Consider the following 17,456-nt stretch of genomic DNA (forward strand, 5'->3'; position numbering starts at 1 on the left):
TTTCATTAATCCATCCATGATATTTTTTTCAAAATTATATAATAAACACGATGCATAACATATAAATAAGATAAATACACCCCACAGTAGAATAAATAAACATAAATGTGAGATGTGGTAGCAGACGACTTGCACAAGTGACGCCATATTAGAAATGATAATAATAACAATACTCACCGAGTCTCATTAAATGTCGTATATTACGGTAATATACACATTTTCATTAATCCATCCATGATATTTTTTTCAAAATTATATAATAAACACGATGCATAACATATAAATAAGATAAATACACCCCACAGTAGAATAAATAAACATAAATGTGAGATGTGGTAGCAGACGACTTGCACAAGTGACGCCATATTAGAAATGATAATAACAATACTCACCGAGTCTCATTAAATGTCGTATATTACGTTAATATACACATTTTCATTAATCCATCCATGATATTTTTTTTTAAATTATATAATAAACACGATACATAACATAAAAAGATGATAAATACACCCCACAATAGAATAAATAAACATAAATATAAGATGTGGGAGCCACATAACTTGTACAAGTGACGGCAAGAATAACATTTTCTCTAATCTAACATAAGAGAAAATGTGTTACTGGGGGTAACTGTAGAAAATTATTCCTTTCGTATGTATGTAAGTAAGTTTATTCAGGTATACACAAATACAGTTACATAGATTATCATACATAACAACATACGTGTAGAGAACCTAGGATAACCCAAAAAAGTCAGTGTGACTTATTTCCATTGCCTTCACTCAGAGCTTCATTTCTTCTCAAAATGATGTTACATGAGAATGGGAGTGTTCTTCTTTATTAATTCTACCGTATCAATGTAGAGACAACCTGTACACAATGTAACTTGTACACAAATCAGATGTGTACACTTCGTTTGTTTACAAAACTTACCTTCGCCTGGTTTGTTTACATAACTCTGCGCCTGCCCCCTCTCATGTACTCATTCTTTCTCTCTCTCATTTATTCGTTTTATCTCATTTACTTACTCCTGACCCTACATTAAGACTACAAATATTTTAAGGTAAGTAATGAGTGAACTGTATATACATTTTATCGCTCTGGGATGCTTAAATATCATAGAATAGTATGTGTGGGTGGGGTGGCCTGGTAAGGTAGCCTGGCTATTACCATACGTACCACACTTGATTTCTTACAATAAATACTACTTGTCTCACCCTAGATTAAGACTATAAATATTTTAAGGTAAGTAATGAGTGCACTATGTGTGTATTGTACTTTTTTATTGTTTTTTGATGCCTGGTTCTATTGCTAACTTAATATATGTTAGTGTAAACTTGTTATCTAGTGTTTGTATGCATTTATAAGTGGAAAAAAAGGGTGTTCCACTTTACGGCGATTTCCGCTTTACAGCGGTAGCCTGGAACCTAACCTGCCGTATAAGTGGGGCCCTCCTGTATTTGAGTGATTTATTTTTCATTTCTACGTTGTTCTTCACTTTTTTTTACCAAAGGACTGGCACTAGGAGCTTTCTTTGGGGCCATGGTGGCTTATTTAGCAGTCACACACAATGAACAAGTGCCAAAAACAATGGATTATTACGAAATGTTTCGTATGACCTCACAGGATATGTTCACTCACCGAGAAACATGACACTGCCTGAGAATGCGTGTGAGAGGCGGCTTTGTCTGCATGCTGGGCACTGGACTGGTTCCGTACCATCGACAAAATTGGAGGAAATCGATGAAAACGGAACCAGTATTTTGACAAAAAAAGAGTCGGCGAAAATGGAAATCGGCGATAACGGAGATCAACAAAAAGGGAGGATCCACTGTATATGGCTTTAATAAGTGTAATGGAGAGAATTACTGGTTTGGGAGGGTTATAGATAGTAAGTAATATATATTGTTTATAATATTTTACATAGGCTCATGACACTGAGAATATTCATTTAAAGTTTTTACATAGTTAATGCTGGCATATAGTCTACAGGGAATGAACGTACAGTAAACTCTGTGTATAACGGACTAATTGCTAGGTAGCGGATGTCTGATTGTTGTGGCAGTTGTGGTGGATAATGATGTTTTACTGGGGTTGTAGTAATAATAATGAACAGTTGTACCACCAATAAACTCTGTCTACTGTTTACAAATCAGTCTACCCAGTGGAATTTCTGTATTTCTGAAGATTGTTATATTGAGGTGTGTTACATGAATTTATTTCCTTCAGTTCCATAATTTATTTTGTTGAGTTCCATAATTTTTCTCCAGTTCCATAATTTATTTTCTCCAGTTCCATAATTTAATTTCTCCAGTTGCATAATTTATTTTCTCTGGTTCCATAATTTATTTTCTCTGGTTCCATAATTTATTTTCTCCAGTTCCATAATTTATTTTCTCCAGTTCAACAGTTTTTCTTCAGTTCCTTGAGAATAGTTAAGTCTGCCGGTGAAAAGGTTACACATTGTCTTAATGACTCTTGTGGAGTAGACAGGCTTGAAACCCCATCAAGCAAGCAATGCATTCCAAGACTGTGATAGATCGGTCTGGCGGGAGAGCAACACGAAGTTCAGTGTTATGAAGGAGGAGCAACATCACCGCAATGCTAGTGCTTACCTATTTGTACTTATCTGTTTGTGGTTGCAGGGGTCGAGTCACAGCTCCTGGTCACTGTGTGTTGGTGAGCTGCAGTGATAGTTCACCTAGGATAACTCAGGGGAGGATTAGTCACCCAGGATAACCCAGGGAAGATTAGTCACCTTGGATAACCCAGGGTTGGTTAGTCACCCCAGGATAAACCAAGGGAAGGTTAGTCACTCCAGGATAAACCAGGGGAGGATTAGTCACCCGGGATAACCACAGAAGGGTTATTCAGATAAGATAACCCAGGGGAGAGTTAGTCACCTAGGATAACCCAGGGTTGATTAGTCATCAAGGATAACCCAGGGGTGGGTTATTCACTTAGGATAACCCAGGGGAGGGTTAGTCATCCCAGGATAAACCAGGGGAAGTTTAGTCATCCAGGATAACCCAGGGGAGGATTAATCACCCAGGATAACCCAGGGGAGGGTTATCTACCCAGAATAATCCACGGGAGGGTTAGTCACCCAGGATAACTCAAAGGAGGGTTAGTCACCCTAGGATAACCCAGGGGAGGGTTAGTCACCCAGGATAACCCAGGGGAGGGTTAGTCACCCAGGATAACCCAGGGGGAGGGTTAGTCACCCCAACATAACCCAGGGGAGGGTTAGTCACCCCAGGATAACCCAGGGGAGGGTTAGTCACCCCAGGATAATCCAGGGGAGAGTTAGTCACCCAGGATAATCCAGGGGAGAGTGGAATAGTCTGGGAAGTGATGTAGTGGAGGCAGGATGAGGTATAACCAGAGGCAGGACCAGTGACCTTAGTTACCCAGGATAATCCAGGGGAGAGTTAGTCACCCAGGATAATCCAGGGGAGAGTTAGTCACCCAGGATAATCCAGGGGAGAGTTAGTCACCCAGGATAATCCAGGGGAGGGTTAGTCACTCAGGATAATCCAGGGGAGAGTTAGTCACCCAGGTGACTAACGGTTTGAAGAACACAATCAAATTTTACCCACAGGTTTTTCAGTTCATAAGTTGGATAAGTCATTAACAACACTGTATTCAGTAAGTAAGTAAATAAGTAAGTTTATTCAAGTATACACAAATACAGTTACATAGATTATCATACATAGCAACATATGTGTAGAGAACCTGGGATAACCCAAGAATAGCTAGACTGGAGTATCCCTGGAGGGTGTTCCAGGGATCAACGGCCCTGAAGCCTGAACTATGCTCATCCACTGTATTTTTATACTGGAAATAAAAAGTAATATGCCTATATTAGTCTGTAAAAGCTGCATAATACAGTAGAACCCCTGTTTCTGTGGATACAGTATCTGCTATTTCAGTTATCCTTGGTTCACCATTTTCCGAGAATAGCCCTTAATTTTGCTTAATGGCCACAGAGTGCAAAAGTAGTGATGGTGGCAGAGAAGCTGTGAAGTGCTTCCCATTACTGAAAAAGTGCTAATTCTAGACTTGTTTTGCATAATTTATCAGTTAAACTTTATCATAGGTATACAGTGGTACCTTGACTTACAATTTTATTTTGTTCTCTGACCTAGCTTATAACTCAGTTTGCTCATATATCAAATAAATTTTCCTCATTGAAATTAACTGAAATGCCATTAATCCATTCCAGCCCCCAGAAAAACCACCCCATTTTTTTTGTTTTAAATAAGAAAAATGTATTTATAAATATTGGATACTGCACCCACCACCTTCACTACTCCACCCACCACCATTACTACTCCACCCACCACCATTACTACTCCACCCACCACCATCACTACTTCACCCACCACCATCACTACTTCACCCACCACCATCACTACTTCACCCACCACTATCAGTACTCCACCCCCTTCACAATGTTAGCTGATTTAATAATACAGTGGACCCCTGGTTAACGATATTTTTTCACTCCAGAAGTATGTTCAGGTGCCAGTACTGACCGAATTTGTTCCCATAAGAAATATTGTGAAGTAGATTAGTCCATTTCAGACCTCCAAACATACACGTACAAACGCGCTTACATAAATACACTTACATAATTGGTCGCATTCGGAGGTAATCGTTATGCGGGGGTCCACTGTATCTTTGTTTTTCACAATCATAGATACCGTTGTTCTTGGCATATGGTATGCAGCAGCCAAGACCCGGATACGCATGCCACCTCCATACTTTTCAACAATCTCTTTTTCACCTCCATGGTGATCCTAACCATTTTCTTTATTGCTTGGTTCTTCTCATTAACTTAATTAGAACTCATGGTTAATGAATTTTCTAAAAATTTATACAAAAAACATAAAATCATGTGAAAATTCACTGAGAGTCACAGCGCAGATTGTTCACTGAATGGTAGCAACGGGCGTACTGACACTAGTGGGCAGTCGTGGCTTTGTCTCGAGAGAGAGGTAAACAAGGGTAGTACGCAGTGTCATGACTCATTTTGACCCATACAAGTTCTAGCACGTGAGTCGTATTCCAAACAAAGGTCATATACTAAGCAAAAATTTTCACATCCAAACAAGACATATACCAAGTTGGACTTATCCCAAAGCGGACGTATACACCGAGGTACCACTGTACAGTGGACCCCCAGTTCGCAAAGTCATCGGTATCTGATAAATCCAGTATCCGAAGCATTATATAGAAAAAAAATTTGCCTCGGTTCCCGTTACAAAACCCGGTATGCGAAGCGATTCGTACGAGACGTGTCCACGTGTGGCCTGAACTGCCCCATGTGTGCCAGTGTTTACAAGCCAACCAGTGTGCGCGCATCTAAGGATACATTCGGTACATTCCATATTATCCATATTATCACTGTTTTTGGTGCTTGTTTCTGCAAAATAAGTCACCATGGGCCCCAAGAAAGCTTCTAGTGCCAACCCATCGAATTCAAGGGTGCTAATGACTATTGAAATGAAGAAAGAGATAATTGCAAAGTATGAAAGTGGAGTGCGTGTGTTGGACCTGGCCAAGTTGTATAGTAAATTCCAGTCAACCATCTCTACTATAGTGAGCAGGAAAACGGCAATCAAGGAAGCTCTTCTTGCAAAAGGTGCAACTGTGATTACAAAACAGCGATCGCAAGTGTTAGAAAATGTTGAGAGACTGTTATTGGTGTGGATAAATGAAAAACAGATAGCAGGAGATAGCATCTCTCAAGCGATCATTTGTGAAAAGGCTAGGCAGTTGCATGAGGATCTAATTAGAAAAATGCCTGCAACTAATGGTGATGTGAGTGAATTTAAGGCCAGCAAAGGTTGGTTTGAAAGATTTAAGAATCGTAGTGGCATACATAGTGTGATTAGGCATGGTGAGGCTGCCAGTTCAGACCAAAAAGCAGCTGAAAAATATGTGCATGAATTCAAGGAGTTGAATTCAAGATATGTTGTGTGACAGAAGTCCAGTGACTCTCAAGCTGGTCCTAGTGGCATTAAAAGAAGGGAAGTAACCCCAGAAAAGGACTTGCTACCTCAAGTCCTAATGGAGGGGGATTCCCCTTCTAAACATTAAAAACTTCGACACTCTCCCCTCTTCCCATCCCATCAATCATCACCAGATCTTCATTAAAGGTAAGTGTCAATTATTCTATTATGATTATTCTATTGTTATTATTGTTATTGTAATTATTCTATTGCATTAAACTTAATATTTCATGTGGTAAAAGTTTTTTTTTCATACTTTTGGGTGTCTTACACGGATTAATTTGATTTCCATTATTTCTTATGGGGAAAATTGATTCGCTTTCCGATAATTTTGCTTTACGATGAGCTCTCAGGAACGGATTAATAACGTGAACTGGGTGTCCACTGTATATGTACTCACCTGTGTGGTTGCAGGGGTTAAGTCACACCTGACCCTGCCTCTCCACTGGTCTCTACTAGGTCCACTCCTGGCTTCAGGAGCCTTGTCATACCTCTTCTTAAAGCTGTGTATTTGTGACATTTTCTTTTGTTTGCACATTTAATTCTATGCATAATAATAATATAATAATAATTATAATAATTTTGTTTACAGATTAGTGTCACATTGGAGCATCATCGCCTCTGGTCCACTTCACAATTTACCGACAGTTTAGACGGTGGGTTGCCATGGCCGACCACCCAGAAGACAACGATCCCTTTGAGGAGGACATTGTCTTTGATGAAGCCGGCTTGCTGGGTGGCAAGATGCCGCGGTCGCGGCAACAATCCACCGTGGGCTTTTTGCCCACCTTCATGCTCTTCATAAGAACCGTTTTTCTCTGCACTGCTTTTGTGGCGTTGGTGAGTGTGTCATCTGTTGTATGTGGAATTGATTTAAAAATTATGTGAAGAATTTATGTAAGGAATTGAGTATGCTGTATAGTGCTCCTTTTTTTTTTTTTTTTTTTGTAAGATTGGAAAAAGTATGTCTGAAACTGAAGAGCATGTGGATAGAATTTCACAGTACTTCCTGCTCTATTATGATCAACTTTTCCAGTTGATTTGCAAAAAATTGCTCTGTATAGAAGTGCTTTATATGAGTGTGAGTGTGAGTGTGTGAGTGTGTGTGTGAATGTGTGTGTGTGTGTGTGTGTGTGTGTGTGTGTGTGTGTGTGTGTGTGTGTGTGTGTGTGTGTGTGTGTGTGTGTGTGTGTGTGTGTGTACATACATACTAGACCAGTAATAAAAAGCATTGCATGTGTTCAGGGACTGTGTGTGTCAGTGAGCGGTGGACCGTTGATAAGACTGGAGGTGGGTATCGGGGTACCACTGGACACAGCATTCCATACCTTCACTGCTCGCTCCTTCGGCATGCTGCTGGGAGGTATCCTAGGTCAGTACCTACCCTACCCCAGTCATCTTCTATCCTCTCTCTAAACTATCATATTAACCCTTTGACTGTTTCAGGGCCCTCTCTGAAACTGTCATTCTATGTCGCCAAATATTCGAAAAAAAAAAAATTATTTTTTCTTATGAAAATGTTAGGAATATTTTTACTAGTGTTTTAAGCCTAAAAAAAAATTTTTGCCATCAGTACTTACCAAGATATAGAGCCGCAAAGTTTGCAGAAATCGACGTGCGTATGGCAACAGCGGCGACTGCCGCCCACCCGGTATTCTTTTATTTACTCTAATTCAAAGGTTTCTTGCATTTTTCAATATTTTTCTTTTCCAGGTAACTTATGTGGCCTGTGAGACCAATGTAAGGTGCATTGTTCAAATATACACTCATTATTTACAACACAATAACAGAACAAACTTTATCACTATTAGTTTGTGTATACACTTTGTTTACACAAACAAACAATACAAAACAATGTTTATTACTATTGTTCCATAATATATATACATATGTACAGTCACTAAGCACGTTCCTAGAACTGCTGCAGCTTGTGGAACTCTTTGAAACATGGGTATATGCAGAGGGGCACTTCACACTCCTCACACATAAAACGAGTGTCTCTGCGTGTTTGTGGGCGTTTTGTGGTATGCATACATACATAACACCTCTTCTGAGCGTTTTTCTTGGCAGTAGTAGGAGGCAGTTGTATGGGGTAGTGATCACCAGGCCTCAAACGAGATGACGTCTGTGGGCGCTGGTCTATTGCAGGAGTTGCTCCTTTGTACTTTGCAATTATTTGTCTGATTACTGACAGGCAAAATTCACCATATTTTGGTGTTTTGTTGGTCTTCAACTTGTATATGTTATAAGCATTTAGCATAGAGATATCAACAAGATGGAAAAAAAGTTTGATATACCACTTATAACTCTTGCGTACACAGTCTGCAAACCCAATCTGCATGTCACATTTGTCCACTAAGCGCATATTGAGGTTGTAGTCCATGACAGCTGCAGGCTTTAGAATGGGTTCATTGGTCTCTCTGTTGTCCCTGCCACTGGGTACCATTTCGTTTGTGTGAACTGATGTCAACAATGTGACATCACGTTTGTCATGCCACCGAAATGCCATGATGTCATTGGCAGCAAAGGCTTGCACCTCACCTCTGCGAGTGCCAGCGTCGAACCTTGGCATATGTTTGCGATTACCACGCACTGTGCCACACACGTCTGTCAAGTTCACTCGCAAGAAATCACTGAGTAAGGGGCTTGTGTACCAGTTATCAGTAAATAACATATGCCCCTTACCAAGATATGGTTCCATCATTGTTCGAACCACATCACCAGAGATACCCAATAACTTCATGGTATCTCTCAAAGTATTACTGCCAGTGTACACAATAATATCTAAAACAAGACCACTTCTGCAATCACACAGTACAAATAGCTTTATACCAAAGCGTTTCCTCTTGCTTGGTATATATTGCTTGAATGAGAGTCTTCCTTTGAATAAAATCAAGGACTCATCAATAACAAGCTTCCTGAAGGGATAAAAATACATGCAGCACTTTTGTTTCAGGTACATAAACACATTTCTTATCTTATATAACCTGTCGCTTCTGTCAGGCCTGGTTTTGTCTGAAAAGTGTAACATACGCAACAGTATCAGGAAACGATTGACACCTATAATGTCACTAAAACCTGGAGTTGAAATCAGGCGATCTGTTGTCCAGTATGTGGTGACAGTGTGCTTATACACATGTGGCATAAGCATTATTGTGGCAAAAAACAGGTACATCTCTGCCACAGTTGTCTCCTTCCACTTGTGTAGCCGTGATTTTGGTGAGAGAATTGTATTTGCCATGGTGTATTCACAGTATGTGTTGGTTTCCCTGACAATGATGTCCATCAGGGGTTCATCGAAGAATAACTCAAAGCAGTCCAGTTCACTGGCATTGTTCCCAAGTGGACAAGATGGCTTTATTCCACTTTGTGTTTCATCAAAGTCATGGGGACTGGGAACAAACTCGTCACCGTCCTGCCAATCCCAGATGCGGTCTGCTGGTGGGGTCTGGATATTGTACCGTGGTTGTGGCTGTGCAGGTTGTGGTGGTGCAGGTTGTGGCAGTGTGGGGTAGGGTGAGGCTGGTTGTTCTGCTGAGTCAGCCGCGTGGCTAGTAGCGTGGCCCGGTGATGGTGCCACATGGGCCGTGCCACCCTCACTATCACCACCACTGCCTCCTCCCTCACTGTCACCATTCATACCCATCGTTACAATATCGTCATCTTCACTATCAGGTCGTGGTGTTGGGCCACGGGATGTGCTCCCAGAGTTTCTCCTTCCCCTTGGAACAACATATGAAACACTACCAGACCGCATGCTACGTCGTACATACTGGCGCTTCACTGGGGAATATTCACTCTCACTGTCACTAGAACTGCTTTCAATGACCTTGAAATCACTATCACTATCACTGCTATCATCAGGGTGTTGTACACGACCAAATAGTTTCCTCTTTCGTCCTGGTACAGGCGAAGGTGAATGTGAACAAGCCGGCACAGCACCAGAGGTCGAAGGTTGTGGGTCATCTGGGTTTTCGTCACTATTTACGTTATCCTGGGCACTTTTTTCGGTAACACTCACTTGAAAACCCTTGAATTCACTGTCACTGACATTTTCATCGCTGTTAGAGCTATCACTTGGGAACAAAAGACCTCCAATCCGCCGAGGAGTGAGGAACTTCTTACCGAGAGGCATGGTGAAAATGGACTGACAACATGGCGTTCCCACAATGCACCGCTAGGTCCCAGATTTTTTTCACAGGGTGCACACCGACCACTGAGACCCATTCTCTCCCGTGTAGGCCTACCAGGCCTTTGGCGCGCGATTTGAAGCCGCTAGAATTTGTGCGTATAAATACGTCAGAAACATTGGCTCGTAAGACGTATTTATACGTCGGAAACAGTCAAAGGGTTAAGCTCACTTTTCAGTAGATTCTAACACAGGCTTATTTTGATCTTTCCTCAATATATTAGTCTGATCATTTTCTAATAGAACAGTAGAGTTTGATCCTTTCTCAGTATATTATTCTGATTGAATAGAACTTACAGTAGTGTTTGATCTTTTTTCAGTATTGTTATTTCATGATGTAATATTTTAACACAAGTTACTGTAGAATTGTTGTTTGCTTGTTCATTGCATTTGAAATGTCTTAATTTGTTGTTTGTATACCTTTAATATCCATAAATATATAGTAGGTTGGTAGACAGCAACCACCCAGGGAAGTACTACCGTCCTGCCAGATGACTGTGAAACAGAAACCTGTAACTGTTTTGCATGATGGTAGGATTGCTAGCTTCTTTTTCTGTCTCATAAACACGCTAGATAACAGGGATATCTTGCTACTCCTACTTACACTTTGGTCACACTTCACAGACACGCACATGCATATATATATACATACATCTAGGTTTTTCTCCTTTTTCTAAATAGCTCTTGTTCTTCTTTATTTCTTCTATTGTCCATGGGGAAGTGGAAAAGAATCTTTCCTCTGTAAGCCATGCGTGTCGTATGAGGCGGCTAAAATGCTGGGAGCAATGGGCTAGTAACCCCTTCTCCTGTAGACATTTACTAAAAAAGAGAAGAAGAAAAACTTTATAAAACTGGGATGCTTGAATGTGCGTGGATGTAGTGCGGATGACAAGAAACAGATGATTGCTGATGTTATGAATGAAAAGAAGTTGGATGTCCTGGCCTTAAGCAAAACAAAGCTGAAGGGGGTAGGGGAGTTTCGGTGGGGGGAAATAAATGGGATTAAATCTGGAGTATCTGAGAGAGTTAGAGCAAAGGAAGGGGTAGCAGTAATGTTGAAGGGTCAGTTATGGAAGGAGAAAAGAGAATATGAATGTGTAAATTCAAGAATTATGTGGATTAAAGTAAAGGTTGGATGCGAAAAGTGGGTCATAATAAGCGTGTATGCACCTGGAGAAGAGAGGAATGCAGAGGAGAGAGAGAGATTTTGGGAGATGTTAAGTGAATGTATAGGAGCCTTTGAACCAAGTGAGAGAGTAATTGTGGTAGGGGACCTGAATGCTAAAGTAGGAGAAACTTTTAGAGAGGGTGTGGTAGGTAAGTTTGGGGTGCCAGGTGTAAATGATAATGGGAGCCCTTTGATTGAACTTTGTATAGAAAGGGGTTTAGTTATAGGTAATACATATTTTAAGAAAAAGAGGATAAATAAGTATACAAGATATGATGTAGGGCAAAATGACAGTAGTTTGTTGGATTATGTATTGGTAGATAAAAGACTGCTGAGTAGACTTCAGGATGTACATGTTTATAGAGGGGCCACAGATATATCAGATCACTTTCTAGTTGTAGCTACACTGAGAGTAAAAGGTAGATGGGATACAAGGAGAATAGAAGCATCAGGGAAGAGAGAGGTGAAGGTTTATAAACTAAAAGAGGAGGCAGTTAGGGTAAGATATAAACAGCTATTGGAGGATAGATGGGCTAATGAGAGCATAGGCAATGGGGTCGAAGAGGTATGGGGTAGGTTTAAAAATGTAGTGTTAGAGTGTTCAGCAGAAGTTTGTGGTTACAGGAAAGTGGGTGCGGGAGGGAAGAGGAGCGATTGGTGGAATGATGATGTAAAGAGAGTAGTAAGGGAGAAAAAGTTAGCATATGAGAATTTTTACAAAGTAGAAGTGATGCAAGGAGGGAAGAGTATTTGGAGAAAAAGAGAGAGGTTAAGAGAGTGGTGAAGCAATGTAAAAAGAGAGCAAATGAGAGAGTGGGTGAGATGTTATCAACAAATTTTGTTGAAAACAAGAAAAAGTTTTGGAGTGAGATTAACAAGTTAAGGAAGCCTAGAGAACAAATGGATTTGTCAGTTAAAAATAGGAGAGGAGTGTTATTAAATGGAGAGTTAGAGGTATTGGGAAGATGGAGGGAATATTTTGAGGAATTGTTAAATGCTGATGAAGATAGGGAAGCTGTGATTTCGTGTATAGGACAAGGAGGAATAACATCTTGTAGGAGTGAGGAAGAGCCAGTTGTGAGTGTGGGAGAAGTTCGTGAGGCAGTAGGTAAAATGAAAGGGGGTAAGGCAGCCGGGATTGTTGGGATAAAGATAGAAATGTTAAAAGCAGGTGGGGATATAGTTTTGGAGTGGTTGGTGCAATTATTTAATAAATGTATGGAAGAGGGTAAGGTACCTAGGGATTGGCAGAGAGCATGCATAGTTCCTTTGTATAAAGGCAAAGGGGACAAAAGAGAGTGCAAAAATTATAAGGGGATAAGTCTGTTGAGTATACCTGGTAAAGTGTATGGTAGAGTTATTATTGAAAGAATTAAGGGTAAGACGGAGAATAGGATAGCATGACTTAAGAAATCGTAATGACACGATTGCAAATAAACCATACCCCCGGCCGGGATTGAACCCGCGGTCATAGAGTCTCAAAACTCCAGCCCGTCGCGCTAACCACTAGACCAGCTAGCCACAATAAGATTCATCCAACTAGGTATATTTCTACACCATAGGAAAGTTAGCACAGGCACCTCTGTGACCACAGAGGTGCCTGTGCTAACTTTCCTATGGTGTAGAAATATACCTAGTTGGATGAATCTTATTGTGGCTAGCTGGTCTAGTGGTTAGCGCGACGGGCTGGAGTTTTGAGACTCTATGACCGCGGGTTCAATCCCGGCCGGGGGTATGGTTTAATAGGATAGCAGATGAACAAGGAGGCTTTAGGAAAGGTAGGGGGTGTGTGGACCAGGTGTTTACAGTGAAACATATAAGTGAACAGTATTTAGATAAGGCTAAAGAGGTCTTTGTGGCATTTATGGATTTGGAAAAGGCATATGACAGGGTGGATAGGGGGCAATGTGGCAGATGTTGCAGGTGTATGGTGTAGGAGGTAGGTTACTGAAAGCAGTTAAGAGTTTTTACGAGGATAGTGAGGCTCAAGTTAGAGTATGTAGGAAAGAGGGAAATTATTTCCCTGTAAAAGTAGGCCTTAGACAAGGATGTGTGATGTCACCGTGGTTGTTTAATATATTTATAGATGGGGTTGTAAGAGAAGTAAATGCGAGGGTCTTGGCAAGAGGCGTGGAGTTAAAAGATAAAGAATCACACATAAAGTGGGAGTTGTCACAGTTGCTCTTTGCTGATGACACTGTGCTCTTGGGAGATTCTGAAGAGAAGTTGCAGAGGCTGGTGGATGAATTTGGTAGGGTGTGCAAAAGAAGAAAATTAAAAGTGAATACAGGAAAGAGTAAGGTTATGAGGATAAAAAGATTAGGTGATGAAAGATTGAATATCAGATTGGAGGGAGAGAGTATGGAGGAGGTGAATGTATTCAGATATTTGGGAGTGGACGTGTCAGCGGATGGGTCTATGAAAGATGAGGTGAATCATAGAATTGATGAGGGGAAAAGGGTGAGTGGTGCACTTAGGAGTCTGTGGAGACAAAGAGGGGAATGTATGAGAGTATAGTTTTACCAACGCTCTTATATGGGTGTGAAGCATGGGTGATGAATGTTGCAGCGAGGAGAAGGCTGGAGGCAGTGGAGATGTCATGTCTGAGGGCAATGTGTGGTGTGAATATAATGCAGAGAATTCATAGTTTGGAAGTTAGGAGGAGGTGCGGGATTACCAAAACTGTTATCCAGAGGGCTGAGGAAGGGTTGTTGAGGTGGTTCGGACATGTAGAGAGAATGGAGCGAAACAGAGTGACTTCAAGAGTGTATCAGTCTGTAGTGGAAGGAAGGCGGGGTAGGGGTCGGCCTAGGAAAGGTTGGAGGGAGGGGGTAAAGGAGGTTTTCTGTGCGATGGGCTTGGACTTCCAGCAGGCATGCGTGAGCGTGTTTGATAGGAGTGAATGGAGACAAATGGTTTTTAATACTTGACGTGCTGTTGGAGTGTGAGCAAAGTAACATTTATGAAGGGGTTCAGGGAAACCGGCAGGCCGGACTTGAGTCCTGGAGATGGGAGGTACAGTGCCTGCACTCTGAAGGAGGGGTGTTAATGTTGCAGTTTAAAAACTGTAGTGTAAAGCACCCTTCTGGCAAGACAGTGATGGAGTGAATGAAGGTGAAAGTTTTTCTTTTTCGGGCCACCCTGCCTTGGTGGGAATCGGCCAGTGTGATAATAAAAAAAAATATATATAAGTAAGTTGGAGTGTGAGCAAAGTAACACTTACAAATGGATTCAGGGAGACCAGTTAGCTGGACTTGAGTCCTGAAGGTGGGAAGTACAGCACCTGCACTCTGAAGGATGGGTGAGGATGTTATAGTCCTGGAGGTGGGAAGTACAGCACCTGCACTCTGAAGGATGGGTGAGAATGTTATAGTCCTGGAGGTGGGAAGTACAGTGCCTGCACTCTGAAGGATGGGTGAGGATGTTATAGTCCTGGAGGTGGGAAGTACAGTGCCTGCACTCTGAAGGATGGGTGAGGATGTTATAGTCCTGGAGGTGGGAAGTACAGTGCCTGCACTCTGAAGGATGGGTGAGGATGTTATAGTCCTGGAGGTGGGAAGTACAGTGCCTGCACTCTGAAGGATGGGTGAGGATGTTATAGTCCTGGTGATATTACTGTTCTTACTGCTGAACAGCGGTTTAGTGCCGATGAAGGTAGCGTAGGTAGCAATGATACGGCCGTGGACTAGTTTGGCTTTAATTGGATAGGAGTGAGTACACAACGGGCAGTGTGAGGGAGTGACCGCAAGCCAGTCCGTGGAGGGGGAGCACTTGTGTCTGTCAAGTCGGTCGGCCTAGGAGTGAGGGCGGATGGCCTCAGCCTCCCACTGACGTGGGTGAGCCTACAGAGGGCAGCACCTAAATGCCGCGAAATATGAACTAGTCAGAGCAGACGGCTAGGCTGTGTGTTCTGACAATACAGGCTGTCTACATTTGCTTGGCCACGCACCTCGCGTCGTCCCGACGTGACAGTACTGGTGGGCCCGCAGGTATAAAGGAATTACTTACACTAGCTACCCCAGAGAGGGACTGGCTTTCGCTCACTAGTAAATAAAAAATGGACATAAAAATGCAACAGGCAAAAAAAAAACTCTCCCATCCAGGGGAAGAGAAAACTGGTTTGCCCGCGCTGTTTCATCGAGGAGAGAGTCCGGAGACGTCAGCACTGGAACTAAAATCTTCTATATACAGGTTGTCCGCAGGGCTGAACATCAGTTGACCACTCGTCTACAAACGTTGTTGCACCCTCACATCTGCAAACAATGACTGACAGTAGCATTTCCTAAGGTGTGACATGTGACTCAGAGGGCAGCACTGCCCTGACCGTAATACAGGCTCTTTTTTTTTTATATAAAAACACTGGGTGCACATACCTACAATAATACTATATCCATGGAATTCATTACACTCTGGGTAGCCTTCTAAAAGTATTTACATAATTACATGATGTTGTCCACCCTGACTCCATTATCGACTAGCCATACAATGTGTGTGCATTTATACCCATTTCTGCAAGCAAACAATTAGCATAACTAGCGTAGGAGTCAGACAAGTCAGTAGGTACATCAATGTCACAGAAATGTACTGTTGTCCTGGGTCGCAGGCCATAAGTATGGAGCCTTACTGGGCCGTCTTCCGTAACAGTAGGGATAGACGGGTTGTCCCTAGCATTGGTCTGATTGTGGCGTTGCAACGCACGCGACTCCAGCTCTGCTTCGGCCTGCACATGGTCCACATACTTCATGTGATCAAGGTGGGCTTCCTTGATAGTTCCCGTAGCAATCTCCCTCACCTCGAACTTATTGCCACGGAGCTGTTGTAGGACACGGTAAGGACCCACATATTTTGGGACAAGTTTGTGCATACCTGGGGTCTGCACTGGGTTGAGCAACATAACTTTGCAACCTGGTTCCACTTTGCTTTCCTTGGCGCAGGCATTGCGCTCAGACGTGAACCTATCGGTAGCTTTCATAAGGTTCTCTCGTACCCGCTGGAAGACAAGCTGCGTTGTCCGCATCTTTACTACACTGGGGTTATCAGTATCATAAGTAGGTCTAGGTGGAGCAAACAGAATTTCATATGGTAAGCGCTTGTCATAGCTATACAAAGCAAAATGAGGTGTCTCACCGATCGAGCTGTTGAGGGAGGAATTTAATGTACACTGAACATCTGGGATAGCCTCATCCCATGTAGTACAACTTGGGTTAACGGTTACCCTGAGCACCTCCAGGACTTTGCGATTTGTACGTTCAGCAAGACCATTACTCGCAGGGTGGCGTGGAGCTACTGGCGCTTGGTGAATGTTGAATCTGGAGCAAAGATCCTGCATTATGCCATTTATAAACTCAGACCCATTGTCTGACAGAATTTTACGTGGGCAAGTATGACGAAGAACAACATGCTCACGGAAAGCACTAGCGACCGTTTCGGCGGTTTTATCAGGAATGGGTACTAATCCACTGTACCGCGTCAAGTTATCTACCATTACAAGCAGGTGCTTATTTCCCTTCTCCGAGGTCGAGAAGTTCGTCAACAGGTCGACAGAAGTTCTCTCCCAGGGCTCCTTTATAATGGGATACTTTAGAATGGGGTTAGGACCTGTAATGGTACCCTTGTGCTGTAGGCAAACAACACACTGGTGTACATGCTTGGCAATGTCCGCTGCCATCTTAGGCCAGAAATATTTCATTCATGCCTGTTTGATACTGCGATCCTTCCCGGGGTGCGCTACACCTGGGACATCGTGAATCAACCTAAGAGTAGCTGGTATCATGGACTCTGGTATCACCAGTTGGTATATGGTTCTGCCGGGGTCCACCAGCTGTGCAACACGGCACAGTACTCCTTGGTTGACCACTAAATCCTTCAGTGGAACGGGAGACTTGACCTGTAAGTCAACGTCGTCCTTGGTCAGGAAACGAAGGACTGGAGACCACACAGGGTCCTGTCGTTGGGCTCTCTCGAGATCCTCAACAGAGAACGAGTTGCTGACACTCACGAATGCTATATGCCTCGACAGGACATCAGCTACAACGTTTTGCTTACCTGGGACATAGCAAATTTCAGGGTTGTAGTCATT

At 42.4% G+C, this 17,456-nt stretch overlaps 1 protein-coding gene across 2 annotated transcripts in view; it reads left to right on the forward strand.

Moving 5' to 3' along the window:
• LOC128697102 (uncharacterized) overlaps positions 1-17,456 on the forward strand; it is a 67,690-nt gene that overhangs the window by 18,965 nt on the left and 31,269 nt on the right. For both annotated transcript variants that reach the window (XM_070095254.1, XM_070095255.1), the window contains exons 2-3: positions 6,613-6,860; positions 7,266-7,392. In XM_070095254.1, coding sequence (XP_069951355.1) covers positions 6,687-6,860; positions 7,266-7,392 — 301 coding nt within the window. In that variant the 5' untranslated portion in view covers positions 6,613-6,686. The remainder of the gene's footprint in view (positions 1-6,612; positions 6,861-7,265; positions 7,393-17,456) is intronic.

This window comes from Cherax quadricarinatus, chromosome 49 (assembly GCF_038502225.1).
Source record: "Cherax quadricarinatus isolate ZL_2023a chromosome 49, ASM3850222v1, whole genome shotgun sequence".
Lineage (NCBI taxonomy): Eukaryota > Metazoa > Arthropoda > Malacostraca > Decapoda > Parastacidae > Cherax > Cherax quadricarinatus.